This window comes from Aspergillus udagawae, assembly GCF_001078395.1.
Source record: "Aspergillus udagawae IFM 46973 DNA, scaffold_3, whole genome shotgun sequence".
Taxonomy (NCBI): Eukaryota; Fungi; Ascomycota; class Eurotiomycetes; order Eurotiales; family Aspergillaceae; genus Aspergillus; species Aspergillus udagawae.
The window spans coordinates 3384920-3400251 of record NW_025091266.1 but is presented as its reverse complement, the minus strand read 5'-3'; the positions used below and the strand labels follow the sequence as shown (position 1 = coordinate 3400251).

At 48.7% G+C, this 15332-nt stretch overlaps 4 protein-coding genes across 4 annotated transcripts; 1 reads left to right on the top strand and 3 right to left on the bottom strand.

The window, feature by feature from the left end:
* Window positions 1-121: 121 nt before the first annotated feature.
* Window positions 122-3382, bottom strand: Aud_005015 (uncharacterized protein; the record flags this gene model as incomplete). Its single annotated transcript, XM_043289951.1, has 2 exons — window positions 122-1014; window positions 1075-3382. The coding sequence occupies 2 exons, from the start codon at window positions 3380-3382 to the stop codon at window positions 122-124; spliced, it is 3201 nt and encodes a 1066-aa protein (XP_043145886.1).
* A 2762-nt stretch (window positions 3383-6144) lies between these two features.
* On the bottom strand, window positions 6145-6755 carry Aud_005014 (uncharacterized protein; the record flags this gene model as incomplete). Its single annotated transcript, XM_043289950.1, has 3 exons — window positions 6145-6156; window positions 6213-6530; window positions 6657-6755. The coding sequence occupies 3 exons, from the start codon at window positions 6753-6755 to the stop codon at window positions 6145-6147; spliced, it is 429 nt and encodes a 142-aa protein (XP_043145885.1).
* A 907-nt stretch (window positions 6756-7662) lies between these two features.
* On the bottom strand, window positions 7663-8942 carry Aud_005013 (putative iron-sulfur cluster-binding protein; the record flags this gene model as incomplete). The annotated part of the gene is made up of 5 exons (XM_043289949.1): window positions 7663-7715; window positions 7791-7916; window positions 7981-8412; window positions 8473-8914; window positions 8937-8942. The coding sequence occupies 5 exons, from the start codon at window positions 8940-8942 to the stop codon at window positions 7663-7665; spliced, it is 1059 nt and encodes a 352-aa protein (XP_043145884.1).
* Window positions 8943-11819: 2877 nt separating this feature from the next.
* Aud_005012 (GTPase-activating protein GYP7) lies at window positions 11820-14528 on the top strand (the record flags this gene model as incomplete). Its single annotated transcript, XM_043289948.1, has 5 exons — window positions 11820-11972; window positions 12050-13439; window positions 13498-13760; window positions 13811-14129; window positions 14188-14528. The coding sequence occupies 5 exons, from the start codon at window positions 11820-11822 to the stop codon at window positions 14526-14528; spliced, it is 2466 nt and encodes an 821-aa protein (XP_043145883.1).
* Between the last annotated feature and the right edge of the window lie 804 nt (window positions 14529-15332).

The following is a 15332-nucleotide window of genomic DNA, read 5'->3' as shown; positions in this document are numbered from 1 at the left end:
CTCAAAACCCGGCAGTATCATGACGAGTTGTGGCACAAAACATGGCGGCGTTGCGCATGCAGACGTTGACACATACATAAACATAGATTTGAGAGATAGACAGCCTCAGTTGACAAGATGATCAAGCCCATCTCCAGCCAGAGTTGACCGACTCTCGACTGTTGATGACCGATTCAAGCAGGGATGGGCTCTTCGAGCGAAAAGCGAAGCGGCCGCTGCGCCGTTGCTCGTATCGTTCTTGCTCCCTAGTGAGCAGTGCAACCGCGGCATTTGCATCGATGCCCTCGCCAGTATCCGTGATCTTCAAGGCCCATTTGGCATCTTCTTCTTTGAAGCCAAGCTCGTGGACCATCACGTGAATAGCTTGGTCGACGGGGTCGAGGACCTGGGGTCTGTAGAAAACTGGGTTCGCGGTGGGTGGTGGTGGCGGGGGCAGTAGCTGTGAGTACTGGACGGGTGCCGGGGGGCAGTAGCGAGGAATCGGTGACGCTGACGATGCCGCTGGCTGGCTGGGTGGAGGTGGAGGTGGATGTGGAGGTTGCTCGCTTGGTAGCCCCTCGAGGCGTCTCATTATCATGGCATAGCTTGAGATCGGGCGCTCCTCGGCGAACGTGGTCGGATTACCAGGGTTATTCTGCTGTTGAGTGCGTCGGTTTCGCAGCTGAGCTGCGAAGACGGCTTGTCGGCGCCGATTGCTTTGGTTGCCGTCGGTCCCGTTGCTGCTTGTTTGAGACGTTTTCTCGTGACTGGCAGAAGATCTGGAAGAGGTAGAACTGGCATTCGATAGACGTGATCCATTGAGCGACGGGCTTCCTTCCCGTACCTTGTAGGCTCTGGATACGGCTTCTTTGAGAAATGTGGACCGGCTGATGTCGGAGTCGGGAGGCTCCCACTTTGTCAGTCCAATGGATTGCGCCGTCTGAAATGTCGCTTCAGCGTTGTCGAAAGGACAAATTGAGCCAATACTTAAAACTGCAGAAGGGCCCAGCGTGAGGACATAGAATGTCCATTCCTCTATACAGGTTGTCAGTCCACGATCCCAGACGAGAAAAAGAGACGAAAAGGGGCACTTACCTATCGTAGCTTCTTCCTTGACCGTGTCATTTTCAGCAATGCCGAGCCTGTCAAAAACGCCAGTCTTTCGGGCCTCAGTGCAGCTGCCGTGAATGGGTTGGAGCAACACGGCAAGACAGGTCCATATTTCTGTCATGTCGTAGAGCTGACTCTGGGAGAGACCGTCCCCGTTTCCGCGCCCGAACCCTTCCGGTGGTTCGAATAGGACATTGTTCATGCCAAATGGCTCAGTGAGCGACGTGGCCACGATGCTATTACGGTCGTGGGCCATAACGCCGCCATTCAGCCAGTCCATCTGTCCTACTATATCATTCTCCCGATTCTTGCCACAGCCAAAGATCCGGCAAAACGTCCAGATTCGCCAAAAGGCGTCGTCGATTTCTGCCGCTCGGGTATCATCTTTGCCTGTCAGGCCATTGATCGTTTCCTGGCGAAGGAAGGTATTGCACCGGGCCAGGATGAGTGATTTGAGTCGAGCGAGCGTATAGATGTCCTGAGCGTAACGTTGGAGATAAAGTGTCGGAGTGTATTCGGGGACAGGGGCGTCCGGATCGACGAGAATCTGCCATTCGCTATCCCAGGGAGGGCTCATTTCACGCAATTCCCAGGCTGGAGGGGACATGCGGTAGACAGCAGTCTTCATGAGATGTAATTCATGCTGTTTGAAAACGCGGTAGTACTGCCTGGAGACGACGGCTAAATGGAAGAGATCATCAAGGGAAGAAACTTGCTCCAATATTTTGAGGGTGACGTTGTCTGGAAGTTGGACAGCAGTTGTCTCGCGGGGTTTGTGGAGTGAGATGGTAATTTTGGGATGTGGTGACGGCAAACCTGCATCAAGCTCATAGACCATCCTTTGAGGCAGGCCACCTTCCAATTCGAATAGCGAGTCTGAGGTGTTTAATCGTCCTGCTTTACTCGATGCGACAAAAATCTTCTCCTCTACATTGTTCGCTCGGATTGCAGGTATCGATCTCTCAGCGACCAGTTTGTCTCCCACAGAGCTGGAAGTGGAGACGAGGTCTTCGTGGCTGCGCACTTGTTTTGTTTGAAGTCGAGGGAGTTTCGATCGTAATTCTCTTTCGCTACAAAAGGACGATGGTCTCTGTCTTTGGGAGGGTATTGGCAAGCAGGAAGACTCGGCCACTTCAGCCGTATCTTCTGCCTCATCATGAATAGTTTCCGGGTGCGGTGGGCGCTGAGGGTGAAAGGACGGGGATTCCACTTCTGACTTCACGCTGGAGCTGCTGAATGATCGAAGGTGAGGATTGGTGTACTTGCGACTGAATCCAGGGACCACAAACGAGAAGGGCCCTTTATTCTTAGTGGCTTTCTTCATTGTTTTTCGCAATTCCCGCTCTGATTTTTCGTGACTGATTTTTTGACTCGAGTTGTCATTTGACTTGGTAGAAGTAATATTTGTAGGAGGCTTTGGAGCTGGTCGAGTAGCAATCATGTCCATATTTCCCCGGCTTATCTGCAAGGGCCCGTTGAAGATCTGTGAAGACGACAATTGGGGCTCATTGTGGCGCTGCTCGGTGATTCCTGCAAGGACATTCTCCAATTCCTCAGCTGCCTGGGATAGAGTACGCTGGGAACGCGAAAACTGTGTGGCAGGACTGGCCGGGGTTGTCGTACGAGGCCGGTCGCTGGAGGGACGCTCGCAAGCCTGGAGCGGACGGGGGCCTTTGTGACGAACTGACAAGGGAGCTAAAGCAATCGGGGGCTCCCGAGGGAGGGGCTTGTTTCTCACCTCATCCAATGAGGGACTTTTTACGACTAGCTTGAAGGCCGAGCCTACTAGCACGGGCGCTGTATCGTCATCAAAAACTCCTGCAGCAGCGGGGGAAATGACAGAAAAGGCATCGGCTGATTTGTAGGGGCACCCGGCTAGTTCGGAGCCAAGACTTGTCACGGACGATCTTCGGCTATAGCACGAGGAAGTTGTGTCAAAAGTGTCTTCAGACAAGGACGGAGAATCAGTTCTAGTGCCAGAATCCGAGGAATTCTGTCGGTTTTGATGATCAATCGCCTGCATGTCTGCTAGAAGAGAAAATGGTGTCACCTTAGGAATAGTGGTGCTTATCGGAGACACTAGCGAGAAATGCGATGACAGTTCAGGGAAGAATCGAGTCCAATGAGTCCCTCTTGGAGGTGATCTGTCCGACAGTGGTGAGATTGCGAAATCGTCGTCGTCTGTCCATTCGTCATCGGATGGTCGACTCGTAGAGGTATCACACTTTGAGATCGATGTAACGGAATGTTCTGAATCAGACGGCAACGCGCCTAACGGGTCTGTCGTGCTCATTTTTAGAGATGGTAGCCTTTTCAACGGGTCCTTCCCGCAGTTCAAATCTCTAATCGAGTCAAGCCAGAAGGGCTGTGCTGCGTACGGTTTACCCAAGTTCGGAAAATGCGGTGTACGATATGATCCACGGATCTGGAAAGCGCTGGTGGTCCGTACTTAGAGCTGTACAGTTAAGTCACTGGGCAGATGTGCCTTTCTCAGGCGTATACATGATCATGCGAGACAGATCCGTGGCTTCGGGACGTTCTTTGTTCTCCTTGACAATGCCACTCCAGTCTATTCCTGGGTCACTGCACTGCTCTTCCTCACCAAAACAAAGGTTCTGGCAAGTCCTCCCGTCGCGATGATGAAAGATCCCAATAGCAGTTTCAGGTCTTTGAGTCGAACGGACTTGGAAGTTTAGAATGGACGTCCCAGCCGTCGGTGTTCCTTTACTTCCCTGGTGATTTTTGAAGCTGATAGAGATCGCCTCGAAATTGCACTATACAGGGAACAAAGAGAACAGAGAAGAACTATCTGAAGAAAGCAGTTAGCATGAATCTGTTCCACATGACGCCCAGAGTGCTCGGTGGGAAACGAACCAGTCAAGAGGCAGGTATGTACAGAGTAGGACAAAGAGGCAGCATCACCTCCTGCCAAGGGATGAGTGGTCAACAGGAAAAACGACCGGGTATATAGTACTGAGATGCAGTACTAGTCGGACAATAAATGCATAAATCAATTTCGAGTCCTTGTCACCACGTGCTTGGCATGTGTTGGTTTCTTGCAAGAACAGGGCAAGCATTGTTGGTGTTGGGGGACATAGACTATTATGGTCTATCCAATTGTTGAAACTAATCATTTTTTCCGCAAGCTGCCTATCCAACCAAGCTACTTGTGGTCAAAGGCTGAGGGCACAAGGTTAACTTTGCATGGGACGATCCCTCGACAATCAATCCAATGGTGATGGATGATGAAGCTGGTGACACGAGGAATGATGAATGGGGGGCCAAAAGAGTCAGGCGTGACAAGTTAGTTACTAGTGGTATTTCTCATTCTGAAGAACTTTTGGTGTTGTACGACTTCAACAAAGCCTCGCTTAGCTGAATTACAGATACTGTCATTTCTAATAATATCATTTTGTTCATCAGTGCAACGAGGTATTTCTTCAAGAAACGAGAATAAACTGTATCCCCAACAATTTCGTAAAAAAAGCGATGCTGATTCTATCAACATCCACAATCGTATATGCAAATACAAAAAGAGGTATCAATTCCCTTGGTAAAATGAAAGAAGTCAGGAACACGAAGTAATATCCCGCTTTGTCGTATCGAGTCTTTTTTTGGCGTCTTCACGGCCCTTGTCCTCGCATTCCCCCAGGCTTGGATGCTCCGCCATCGAGCCAACCCACTGATCTGCACTTCTGCATCTTCCAAATGTCAGCCACCGGTCCACTCCATCCTCGCTCATCGTATAAGCTCGTTGGTTAACTGGTTACCATTCTTGGTAGACTCCCAATCCACCTTGCCGGATTTCAGGAGGATTTCAGTTCTGGCCATCATAGATACGGGGTCTCGCTCAACTCTAGAGTCACTATCTAGTGTTCTGGGGGCCACACAGAATAAGTCTGGGCCGTTGCTATGCTTGAGCCAGTTTGGCTGTCGACCCAGTCATCAGTTGAGAACTTGGGGCTTTATCGAACATTGACATGGTCCCGTTATTCTCTATTTCAATAATAACTGTGCCATGTCAACCTGCTGATCGCTCCTCTAGCAAGGCATACGACAGACTACTTCCATCTTAGGTTTGGCCACATTCCTTCCGCTTACCTGCATCTTCCTCGCACGACGGAAACTAGGCATGACGCATGGGACTCGAGTATGATTTACCATAAACTGGAGCTCATCCTTCCGAATAGGAAACCCCCGGTCTCGAAGACTGTTAAGATGTAGACAAGTTGCCAGATCTGGTTCTCCGTTGTAAGCCCACACTATTTTAGGTTATGCTCTGCAGTTGCAGATGTCACTGCGTACAACCTATATCGACTAACGACTCAAACCATACCTGCCCCCAACACTCTACAATCGCCGATGGAACTCCAAGGGGCCAACTTATTGTTGGCGATTGCCTGGATAAAATAACTTTACCGTCGACAGTAAGGCGTTTTCGGGAAGTAAATCTGAACTATGTGTCTCACATACGTTCGAGTCAAGCTCAATTGCTGGGGTGATCGTGACAGAGTGCAGGACGTGAGTTCCCGTCTGAGGTCAGCGGTTTTGCTGAAGGCGGATATAGAGATTCGCCTCTGGCCCTTGTTCGATGATGTGCATCAGCTATAGTATGCCTATTGGAGATAAACATATAATGGGGCCGTTGGGGGCTGAAGTTGGATAGAAATCCACAACAAATAGTACCAACTATCCTTCCTGATCATCCGCGGCCATATTTCATCATTGATCTGCGTAAGATTAAGCCTTAATCAAATCATCTTACGTCTTGAATGTCTAACCAAGCAAAACCAACCCAACAATTCTCTCAGTCTATTCTTTTCTACAACCAGAGCATGGGGGCCAACAATTGCAATCATGGAACTGCCTTATCTGGGGCCAATATCACCCAGACATCAGACTCAGGTAAACTGCCCAGATGACGCCAAACAAACTACCAACAAGCAATCGCTTATCTGCGGGTACAACCGTGAAGTTGAGAATCGAGACAAAAGGCCAGAGCTTGAAGCCAGCAAGCATGATGGGCCAAAAGTCCTGTCGGCGCATCAGACCTGGCTAATACCCTCGCTAGGTTGCAAAGAAAAAGGAATTCCACCAGAAGGGAGTAATAACAGGGGACTTACATTCTGAATCTGTGCCTTGATGACCTCAAAATCCTGTCCCCGTAAAAGTCCCATAGTCATAACGAAGGCCACGGTGTTGATCGCCGCGCCGACAGTCTGATCAATCACGACTTTTACTACGGTATTCTTCACGTTTAACTTCTGCTTCCCGTGCTTCGAGCCATTCTTCTCAGCAGTAGACTTGTTGACTGACGTATTCTCACTAGAGCCCGGAAACCTCGACTCCAGGCTCTCAAGCCAGACGTACGTCAGCGGCGAGAGTACAAACGCACACGTCGTGAACTGGAACAAGGCCTGGAGGTCGAGTTCGAATGGTGTCTACCTTGTGCGAATCATCGCCATCGCTCGTCAGAACCGTCATCATTCCATTTCATGTTAATGGAATTGTCCATGGCTGATTGCTCGCTAGGATGGTTAAGACAACATGAGATCAAACCCACGTACCTGATCTCTCCACGCTTTGATTCCCTGGGCAAGGACATTCGAACCCGCATTTACGAGCGCAGCCTGCAAGGTTGCCGTTGCAATCGGGGGTAGAGACATATCTGGCAACGCGCGAGATAGACGAAAGCTCAAGCGACCGGGCGAATACGAGTTCACCTCGTAGATAGAGTAGTGGACTCGGAAGAGAAAGTCAAATAGGATGCTTGGCTCTATTTTTGCATAGATCAGCACTTTGTCTAATTTAGTCTTTTTGTGCGAGATACGAACCAGGGGAAAATCTTCGGCGTACTTACTGCAGACTACTTCGGAAGCTCGTGTTGCGTGGATTGACTCTGTCTGCGATAGTGATAGCTACGGGCAAGACACGTATTGTTCTGGGCTGGTGAGCTAAAAATACTTTAGAAGTTCAGATAAAGAACTCGTGTTTACCTATTTAGCCGATGGACCGGATGAGTGATCAAGTGTCTGAACTTACGGACACTTCAATGGAAACGATCGGAAAAGGGACACGAGGTTACGAGGACGTCTTTAAAGCATTTATATTAATGTTAAATCTAGAGAGGTACTTGGATTTTGATCTTTTGCACAATCAGGAGGGTGGAGTTGGCAGGGTAGATCAGAGCTCCAGATAGGTCCCAAGAACCCGAAATAGTGGAGAAATGGATATGCGGAAAAGGGAAAGTTGACACGTCGTAGTAGAATCAAAAGTCAGAGCAGTGAAAGAATGTGTCAATTCAGGGTGTTGATTGGTGGCTCGCCTTTCACTGCCAATACTACATCTTCTGTTCCCATCACAAATCAATAAAGAACAGAAAAAGAGATGCTCCCAAGCTATGGATCTACTAGGGAAGTGCCTTGATTCCGCATTGGTGAAGTATTGCATAATAATAATAAGAAGAAAGGGTTGCCGCCTCGCTAATCAGCGCTTGTCCAGAGAGCTCCCAGTCCTAAGCCATTTAAAAATTTGGGTCTACTACGCGACTGATCGCTTCAATGCGAATGACGGCTACCAGGCCAAACTTGTGAATGTTTCGCCGCTACATTCGAGCTCTCGGCACACTGAGATAAGTCAGTGAAGCTACTTCTGAATCATCCAGCTCTGAATTCGCGAACAACAAGAGGGTATCAACTTACGTTGGTCGGCCTGCTGGGACTTTGGCGTCATTCGCGGCTGCCTCATCGCAGGATGCACTTCCATCCCTTGCAGCTTTTCGAGCTTAGTATGCTTTTTCAGCTGCTCGAGAATCATCTTTTGCAAATCTATTCGACGTTAGCACGTTAAGGTTCTCCAAAGATGGATACTGAGAGCCAGGTAGAGACGAACTTGACGTTCCCAAGAGAGAACGAAAACCCCTATCTTCTGTGGTCGTTTCGATCACACCTCCCTGGGAGCCAGCCTCAGCTCCCCTGGCTTGTAAATGATATTGGCTCCCCAATTCGGTAACTTGTCCCGTTATCATCTCAATGAGCTTATCTGAAATCAACTGAGAATTGGCATCGCCATCCGTGCTCTGGAAGCGGTACAGATCGTATCGGATCAGCGTCTTTCGCTCAGACGCCGGATGGAAGCTTAGAGAGTACCAATATCTGGTATCCTTAATGGTATGAAACGAGACATTGGGAAATAGCAGAATATCAGAGTCTCCTGCAGACTTCCCGTCCAAATGATGCTTGATTCTTGCTAAAAGAGATGACCGCACAAGTCGCGCAAGTTCGGGCAAAATTGCAGTTGTACCGAACTGCTTCTCAGATACGACTTGTGCGGCAAATCATCAGAGCTCATCGAGGCCAAAGAAGGCAAGACTGCAGAACTTACCAGCCATTTTCCAATTGAATACTCCTTCGATAGCCTTACCCCCAATCCAGCGTGACTGAGCTATAGCCCCATTACGTTCCACGAAGTCGGCCAGACAATTGATCTCTAGCAGCTCACGTGGCGCATTGGCTTCGAGGTTCACAAAGATGAAGCCGTCGGTGCTCTGCTGAACATGAATAGCAAACAGACTGTTCTGTGATCTGTCGAAACCAGGTACATTGTCAAAATGAGGGGCTTTAATAAGTTCGCCTTTGGTGTTGTAGCTCCAGCCATGGTAGCGACATCCGAGAACAGTAGAACTTCCGCGCTCTTTATTCGCGACCGTGTACGCTCTATGGCGACAGACATTGTGGAAAGCTCTGATCACACCATCTTTGCCTAGGATGAGGAAGATGGGGAAGCCGGCCACTTCGAAGGATCGATAATCGCCAAGTTTTGTGAACTGGCTGCGGTGAGAAAGATACAGCCATGACTGTGATCCTCACGTGTTAAGAGTCCTGAAATTCGAGCCCGGAGCATGTTTGTTCGGGCTTACCTTGCTGAACACCGCGCGCCGTTCGAGTTGGAAGATATCATTGCTATTCAGCCAGTTTTCAGGAAAATCCGATTCCTTACAGACAGCTTGTGTGTCTTCGACTCTTGAGACTTGAGGGGATGGCTCAGATTGGTCTATGAAGAGCGTCTTAGGGTATGTTCCACGGGGCCAGGCTCGACATATAAAGACGATGGCAGTCAACAGTGCTACAAGTATTGGCGTAGGGGAAATCAGAGCCTCCATAGCTATCCTCTCAACTGTTTTCTCATGTGGTCAACCCCGCAGCGTCCGGGAGCCACCCAGGCATTTATAGGACTGCAACTTGATAATGACCCTCAGGGAGATTAATCCTGTTAGTTGCCCGATGGGCTCGCATGAAGAGACTAGACTCGTCGTACACCTATGAGTCAATCCCATACATCAGGAATGTTGCATATCTTTCCAAATTCGGTGAGCTTTTCCGGTGTACAGTTGTCTCATGCGAGCGTTGCAGTTGAGGAGATTGCCAAATGACTATTAGTCTGCGTTAAAAGGTGAAGGCGAATTTGAATACGCGATCAAGGCATGTATGCATCTAGACTAATGCTAACGGATACTTATGACCAAACATGCAAATGTAACAGCCGTGTCTACTATGCGGACGCTCCGACTTGCTCGGCATTTATCTCTGATTCCTTCACTCTGGGTGCGGCGAGATCATACCTTGCCGCTTTCCGCGGCGTGCTGCTGGCACACAAGCTCAAAGACTTTGTCTTGATAAACTGTGACGCATTAAAACAGGTTCTCACATCAAGCTTAGCGGCTGTCAATCTTAGACTCACACGAAACACCGTTCTCCTGCTCTGGATTCAGAATACCTTCGCTATATACGCCCTTTTCCAGATTACTTTGCGCTTTCTCGCAAAGTTCATAGTCCTCCATCGCAACCTGTCGAACGAATCTGTAATACTCCTCAAATTTATGCCCGGACTCTTTGTGGTAATAGTCAAATTCCATCCTTGTCAGGCTCGGATCTTCAGTCGGACAGACACGGAATGAAGACATGCCTCCGCCATAGACGTTGAGAGTGCAGTTGGGAAAGAAATACAAGAACAATCCGTCGTCTGGTTTCTTTGGATCAGCGATATGTTGCGAGAAGTTCTGGTGATTCTTGACAGTATAGAATGTAGGGGGATAATATATGGAGAACGAGGGATGTGTGTATTGACAATGCAGACATTCCTGATAACCATCGACCCTATTTGCTCTCCGTCAGAGAGATTTTGGTAGTCAAAGGGAAAATCTTCCTCACATCGTCTTCCAATTGAAGCGCCCTTCATATTTGATGCTGCGCCTGTATGGCAGCTTGGTGAAATCCACCCTTTCTAGCAATGCTTCGAGACCCGGAAAGTACTCGTCAAAGTTTGGAGCTTCGTCCGACAATGTAGTAAAGACAAGACCAGTAGGTGTGACATGAGAGCGAAGCTTTTTGCCCTAAACAAATGATGAGTATCCATAATATGGTACCGGGATCCTGAGCAGAGCTTACTGTCCTCACACTGAGCACCTGGATCTCATCTGGACCAGGGAAAGTCGCGTCTCCAGAGCATCGAAAAGCGAGTACCGACTGCTGGGCGATTTCATACTCGACTTTTTCTCCTATGGTCAAGAACCTTGTCACAGGTCCGAGTAGGTACCACGACTATCCGATTATAAGACATTTTTGCGCCATTCACACACAGGCAAAGTTATATACCTTGTTGAAAATTGCCCTGCGCTCGAGCTGATAGAGCGGCTGGCTGCGGTACCACGAAGCCGGAAGAGTACGTGCTAACTCTGGCATTTTTGAACATTTAGCAAATAAATCCGGCCATCTGGTGTTTCTCCCATCCTTTAAGTACCTTATCTCTGGACATCGCAGCCAATTCACTGTACTGTTGTAGCAGAAGAAAGGAAGATGTCCAATTGGATAGGTATATGTTTCCTGAAGAGGTTATAAGATCCCTTAAAGCCGCTTGCTATATCATACAGAATCTTAGGTAATTTACTTCGCCGTGAGCAAATGATCAATGAAGCATATGCATAGGGAGGGTGCCCTGTCCTGCTGATAGGACCAGAGGGTTTCATGCAGGCGAATCATAGTAAGGTACGTAACATCATTTGATACAAGACATCCCCCCTTGTAAAGGATGGCCAAAGCATAGGCAGCAGAGGATGCATAAAGCAAAATGGAACACGTTACTACCTATTCAGTGAAGGGTATAATGGTAGAGGACTCAGGAAGGGCTGTAGACAAAGATGTACAGTATGGACTGACACCTCTTTCAGGAATAAAAAGGAGAGACCCCTTCCAAATAGAGTATTCTCGAGGCAACCCAGTTCTTCCTTTCTCTGTAGTCGGGCTGATGTTGACTATATACAATGATGATCTCTTCAAGGTCGAATGTTTTGCTGCTGCCTGCTGTGGACTTTGTGGCGATGGAGGGTGCTCGCAGAAAAGTACCTCTTCACAACCTATTTGCAGTCATCAGATACTCAAGAAAGCTACTCTAAAGGATAAAAAAAAGTGACGAGGATTCAGTATTAAACCATTTCTCTTATGTTTGGTGGAATCCATTATCTTTGAAGTCCAACGAAGACCTTCTAAAGTGGGACAGTCGATCAATCAGGTGCCCCACGATTATGTCGTGATCTCATTCTCCGCGATCAGTCATTTGCTTTTGGTTTTATCAGCTTCACTCAAAGAAAAAGAACAAATTCAGTCGCAGTCTTTCGCATGATGAGCACCATTCTCTGAAATATATCTCATCAAGCTTCAAATTCGCCATCAAGAATGGCAGGCTCCGGCACCAGATTCACTCCTCCTCCCTCGCCGCCGTCACCGACGGCGTCCTTCTACGATGTCAGCGACGCCGAGGAGGATGAATACAATAGTATCTCCTCCACATCAGGGAGAGGGGTGAAGCTTTTATATTCCAAGAGCAAGGTTGGTTCTGGAAAATCTGAAAAGTTACTGCATATTGGGCCAGAGCTGACGTTCCGATGTCGTGCTGAGTATCATAGGTATACGTCCATCCGACTCCCTCCTCCAAGGACAACATACCTGGCTTTATCGCTCTGCTCCAACAAAAGCCAGCTCCTACTGTGAGCAACAATGCCGCATCAACAAATATCGCTAAGACCACCGCCGACCTCTCTTCCTACCTCCTCGCCTGGGTCCCCGAATCCTCCCTCGGCGACGCCTACAGTACCTATGTCAAAGTCGACCTGTCTGATAACTCTTCACCACCGAAGCAACGATATCTGGTGCCACCGCTCCCGACTACAACCACATATAAAGATCCGATAGGTCTATATGCGTTCGCCGTCCCGCTGTCCGAAATTTATTCGCTGCTAGTGCGACCTCCTAGCTTGGGTTGGTGGTTTGGTAGCCTAGTGATCAATACCCGCGCCGGTGATAGTTTCCCGGCGCTGTTCTTTCACGATAGTGAGTGCGAATCAACGATACTGCAGAAGAAACGAAGGACAAGGGAAAGCTTTGACCCGTTTGGTGAAAATGGTGGCCTATTCTGGGGCGGTGACGAGGTTCTGCGGTGGCTCCGGAAATACGTTGAGGTGCAGCGCTCTTCTGTCGACAACAGTGTCTATCTTATCAATCCGTCCGAAGAGGACCGCATATCCTTCGCGCGGCCACTGAGCAGCTATGACGGATCGGTAACGAAGCAAGGGCAAGATCCAGCTGCTGGCCCACATCAACCCGGTGGCAGTGTAGAACGAGATGCCGGAATGGATCCCTTTGTGAAAGCACTCAAGGAAACTAGGTGGAAGGTCCTTGAGCAGCTCAGCAAGATTACCACGTTCACAAGGCGAACAGCGAACGAACTTGCCGACAACACCATGATTCCTCCGCAAGTTCGTCGCCTGATGAAGACTCCCGAGATCCAAACCTTGCAGGATGAGTTTGATAGCGCCCGGCTCTACTTGGCTCGATGGGCCATGAGCATTGCTGAGCAGAGCGAGCGAGAAAGGTCTCAGCGCATATGGACTGCACGGGACGTTCTGGAAATGGAAAATAGCTCGGTGGGTGATTTTGAAATTTTGGAGCTTGAAACTGGAACAATGGCCATTCAAGAACGACGCAGAACTGTCACTATGCAGGAATGGGAGGGCTTCTTTGATACCACCACGGGAAGGCTCAACCTTACTGAGGACGAAGTGAAGGAGAGGATTTTCCATGGAGGACTAGACCCAAATGATGGGGTCAGAAAGGAAGCATGGCTTTTCCTTCTCGGAGTGTACCCTTGGGACAGCAGCCGCGACGAGCGTCAGGCTCTGATGAATTCCAAGCGGGATGAATACATCCGGCTGAAGGGTGCTTGGTGGGAGAGAATGGTTGAGGGGTCTACCACTACCGAGCAGTACGAGTGGTGGAAAGAGCAGAAAAACCGAATAGGTATGCTTGCTTCACTTGGGGGGCATTCCTGAATTCAGCTACTAACATATCGGTTCAGAAAAAGACGTGCATCGTACAGATCGCACGATACCTCTCTTTGCAGGAGAAGATATCCCTCATCCCGATCCAGACTCTCCCTTTGCGGATGTAGGGACGAACGTACACCTAGAGCAGATGAAGGACATGCTTCTCACATACAACGAATACAATCCTGACCTGGGCTATGTCCAGGGAATGAGTGACCTCTTAGCACCAATTTACGCAGTCATGCAAGACGATGCAGTCGCATTTTGGGCCTTTGTTGGATTCATGGACAGAATGGTAAATCCCACACATATCCGTCCCAAATCAACACTGCTTACATAGGCCAGGAACGGAATTTCCTTCGCGATCAGTCTGGCATGCGCGCCCAGCTACTCACCCTAGATCACCTGGTACAACTTATGGACCCCCAGCTATACCTCCATCTCCAATCCGCCGACAGCACGAACTTCTTCTTTTTTTTCCGGATGCTCCTTGTCTGGTACAAACGCGAGTTCGAATGGGTAGACGTCCTACGTCTCTGGGAGACATTGTGGACCGACTATTTCTCCAGCAGCTTCCACCTCTTCGTCGCGTTAGCAATCCTAGAAAAACACCGCGACGTAATTATGGACCACCTCAAACATTTTGATGAAGTTCTTAAATACGGTAAGTACATTACCTCTACCCCAACTCACTACGACCACCCAATTAATCAACCTGAAAGTCAACGAGCTCTCAAACACCATGGAGCTCATCCCCATCCTCACCCGCGCAGAATCCCTTTTCCGTCGCTTCGAACGCACAGTTGAAGCAATAGACAAGAAGAATAACTTCCCCACTCCATCAACCCATCAACGAAAACCCACGCAGGAATCTGCTTTGAACAAGGGCAAGTTGCCGCAACGACCACAAAGCGTCGGATACAGTAGCGGCGTCAATGCCGGTCCGGCGAGTAGTAGTGCTGCCGGAGATAATGCCGAGTCCAAGGTTATTTCGCCCGAATTGAGGCAGCTTCTGAGCAAGGAAATCCTGTGGAAACAGCCACATCCGTCCAGCTCAAAGTGAGATCTCGTAGCGAGCTTATTTAGTCCTCATCTTTGCATCCCTTGTTGGCTTGTGTTGGGCTCATATTCGTACTGGTTGAGGAGAATCTCCGGCTGGGTTGGGCTTGGGACGGATTGGCGTTATTTCTTTCCCTTTCCACAGCGTTTCTTTGCTATGATGCTACCTTCACGATTAAGTATCTCAAAAAAGATCATAAATATCCATGATCCTCAACTACAGAGTATGTTCAGGCGGTAGTTGCTCGTGTCGCCGAGGTTGCTTTGTCTGCTGCGCTGCAAGTAGCACTTTGTTGCATCTAGATATATTTGACTTTTTATGTCAAGCACCATTGGACACTTTTTGGCCGCAGGCCTGCTAAGCCTGTGGGTTGGCCTGTCTGGTCGACCCAGAGGTGTCCGCAATATCTTTCGATTTTTATTTTTATTTTTATTTTTATATTTATTTTTTCATCCAAATGGGCCTGCACTTTTACTTTAATACTTATCCAAACTCACAATATATTATCTGGTATATTTCGGAAGCGGTTCTAGTGTGATTTGGCGGGAATATCAGCAGTATGCTGCTCCCATCCTGTCCCTCATATCCAGGTATATATATATGTGTATCACCGAATCCAATGTTCTTAGAATGGCCCTGTTGGGCCTGGTCAGTTTCATGTCGCACGTAAATGAAATTCTAAGCAATTTATATACCAGCAAAGACAAACTGAACGGAAACGGTATAGGATCAATGCTCGATGAATGCTAATGACGATAGTACAGAGATTATATGACATTCAGAAAACCGCAACTCCTCTATCTGGCT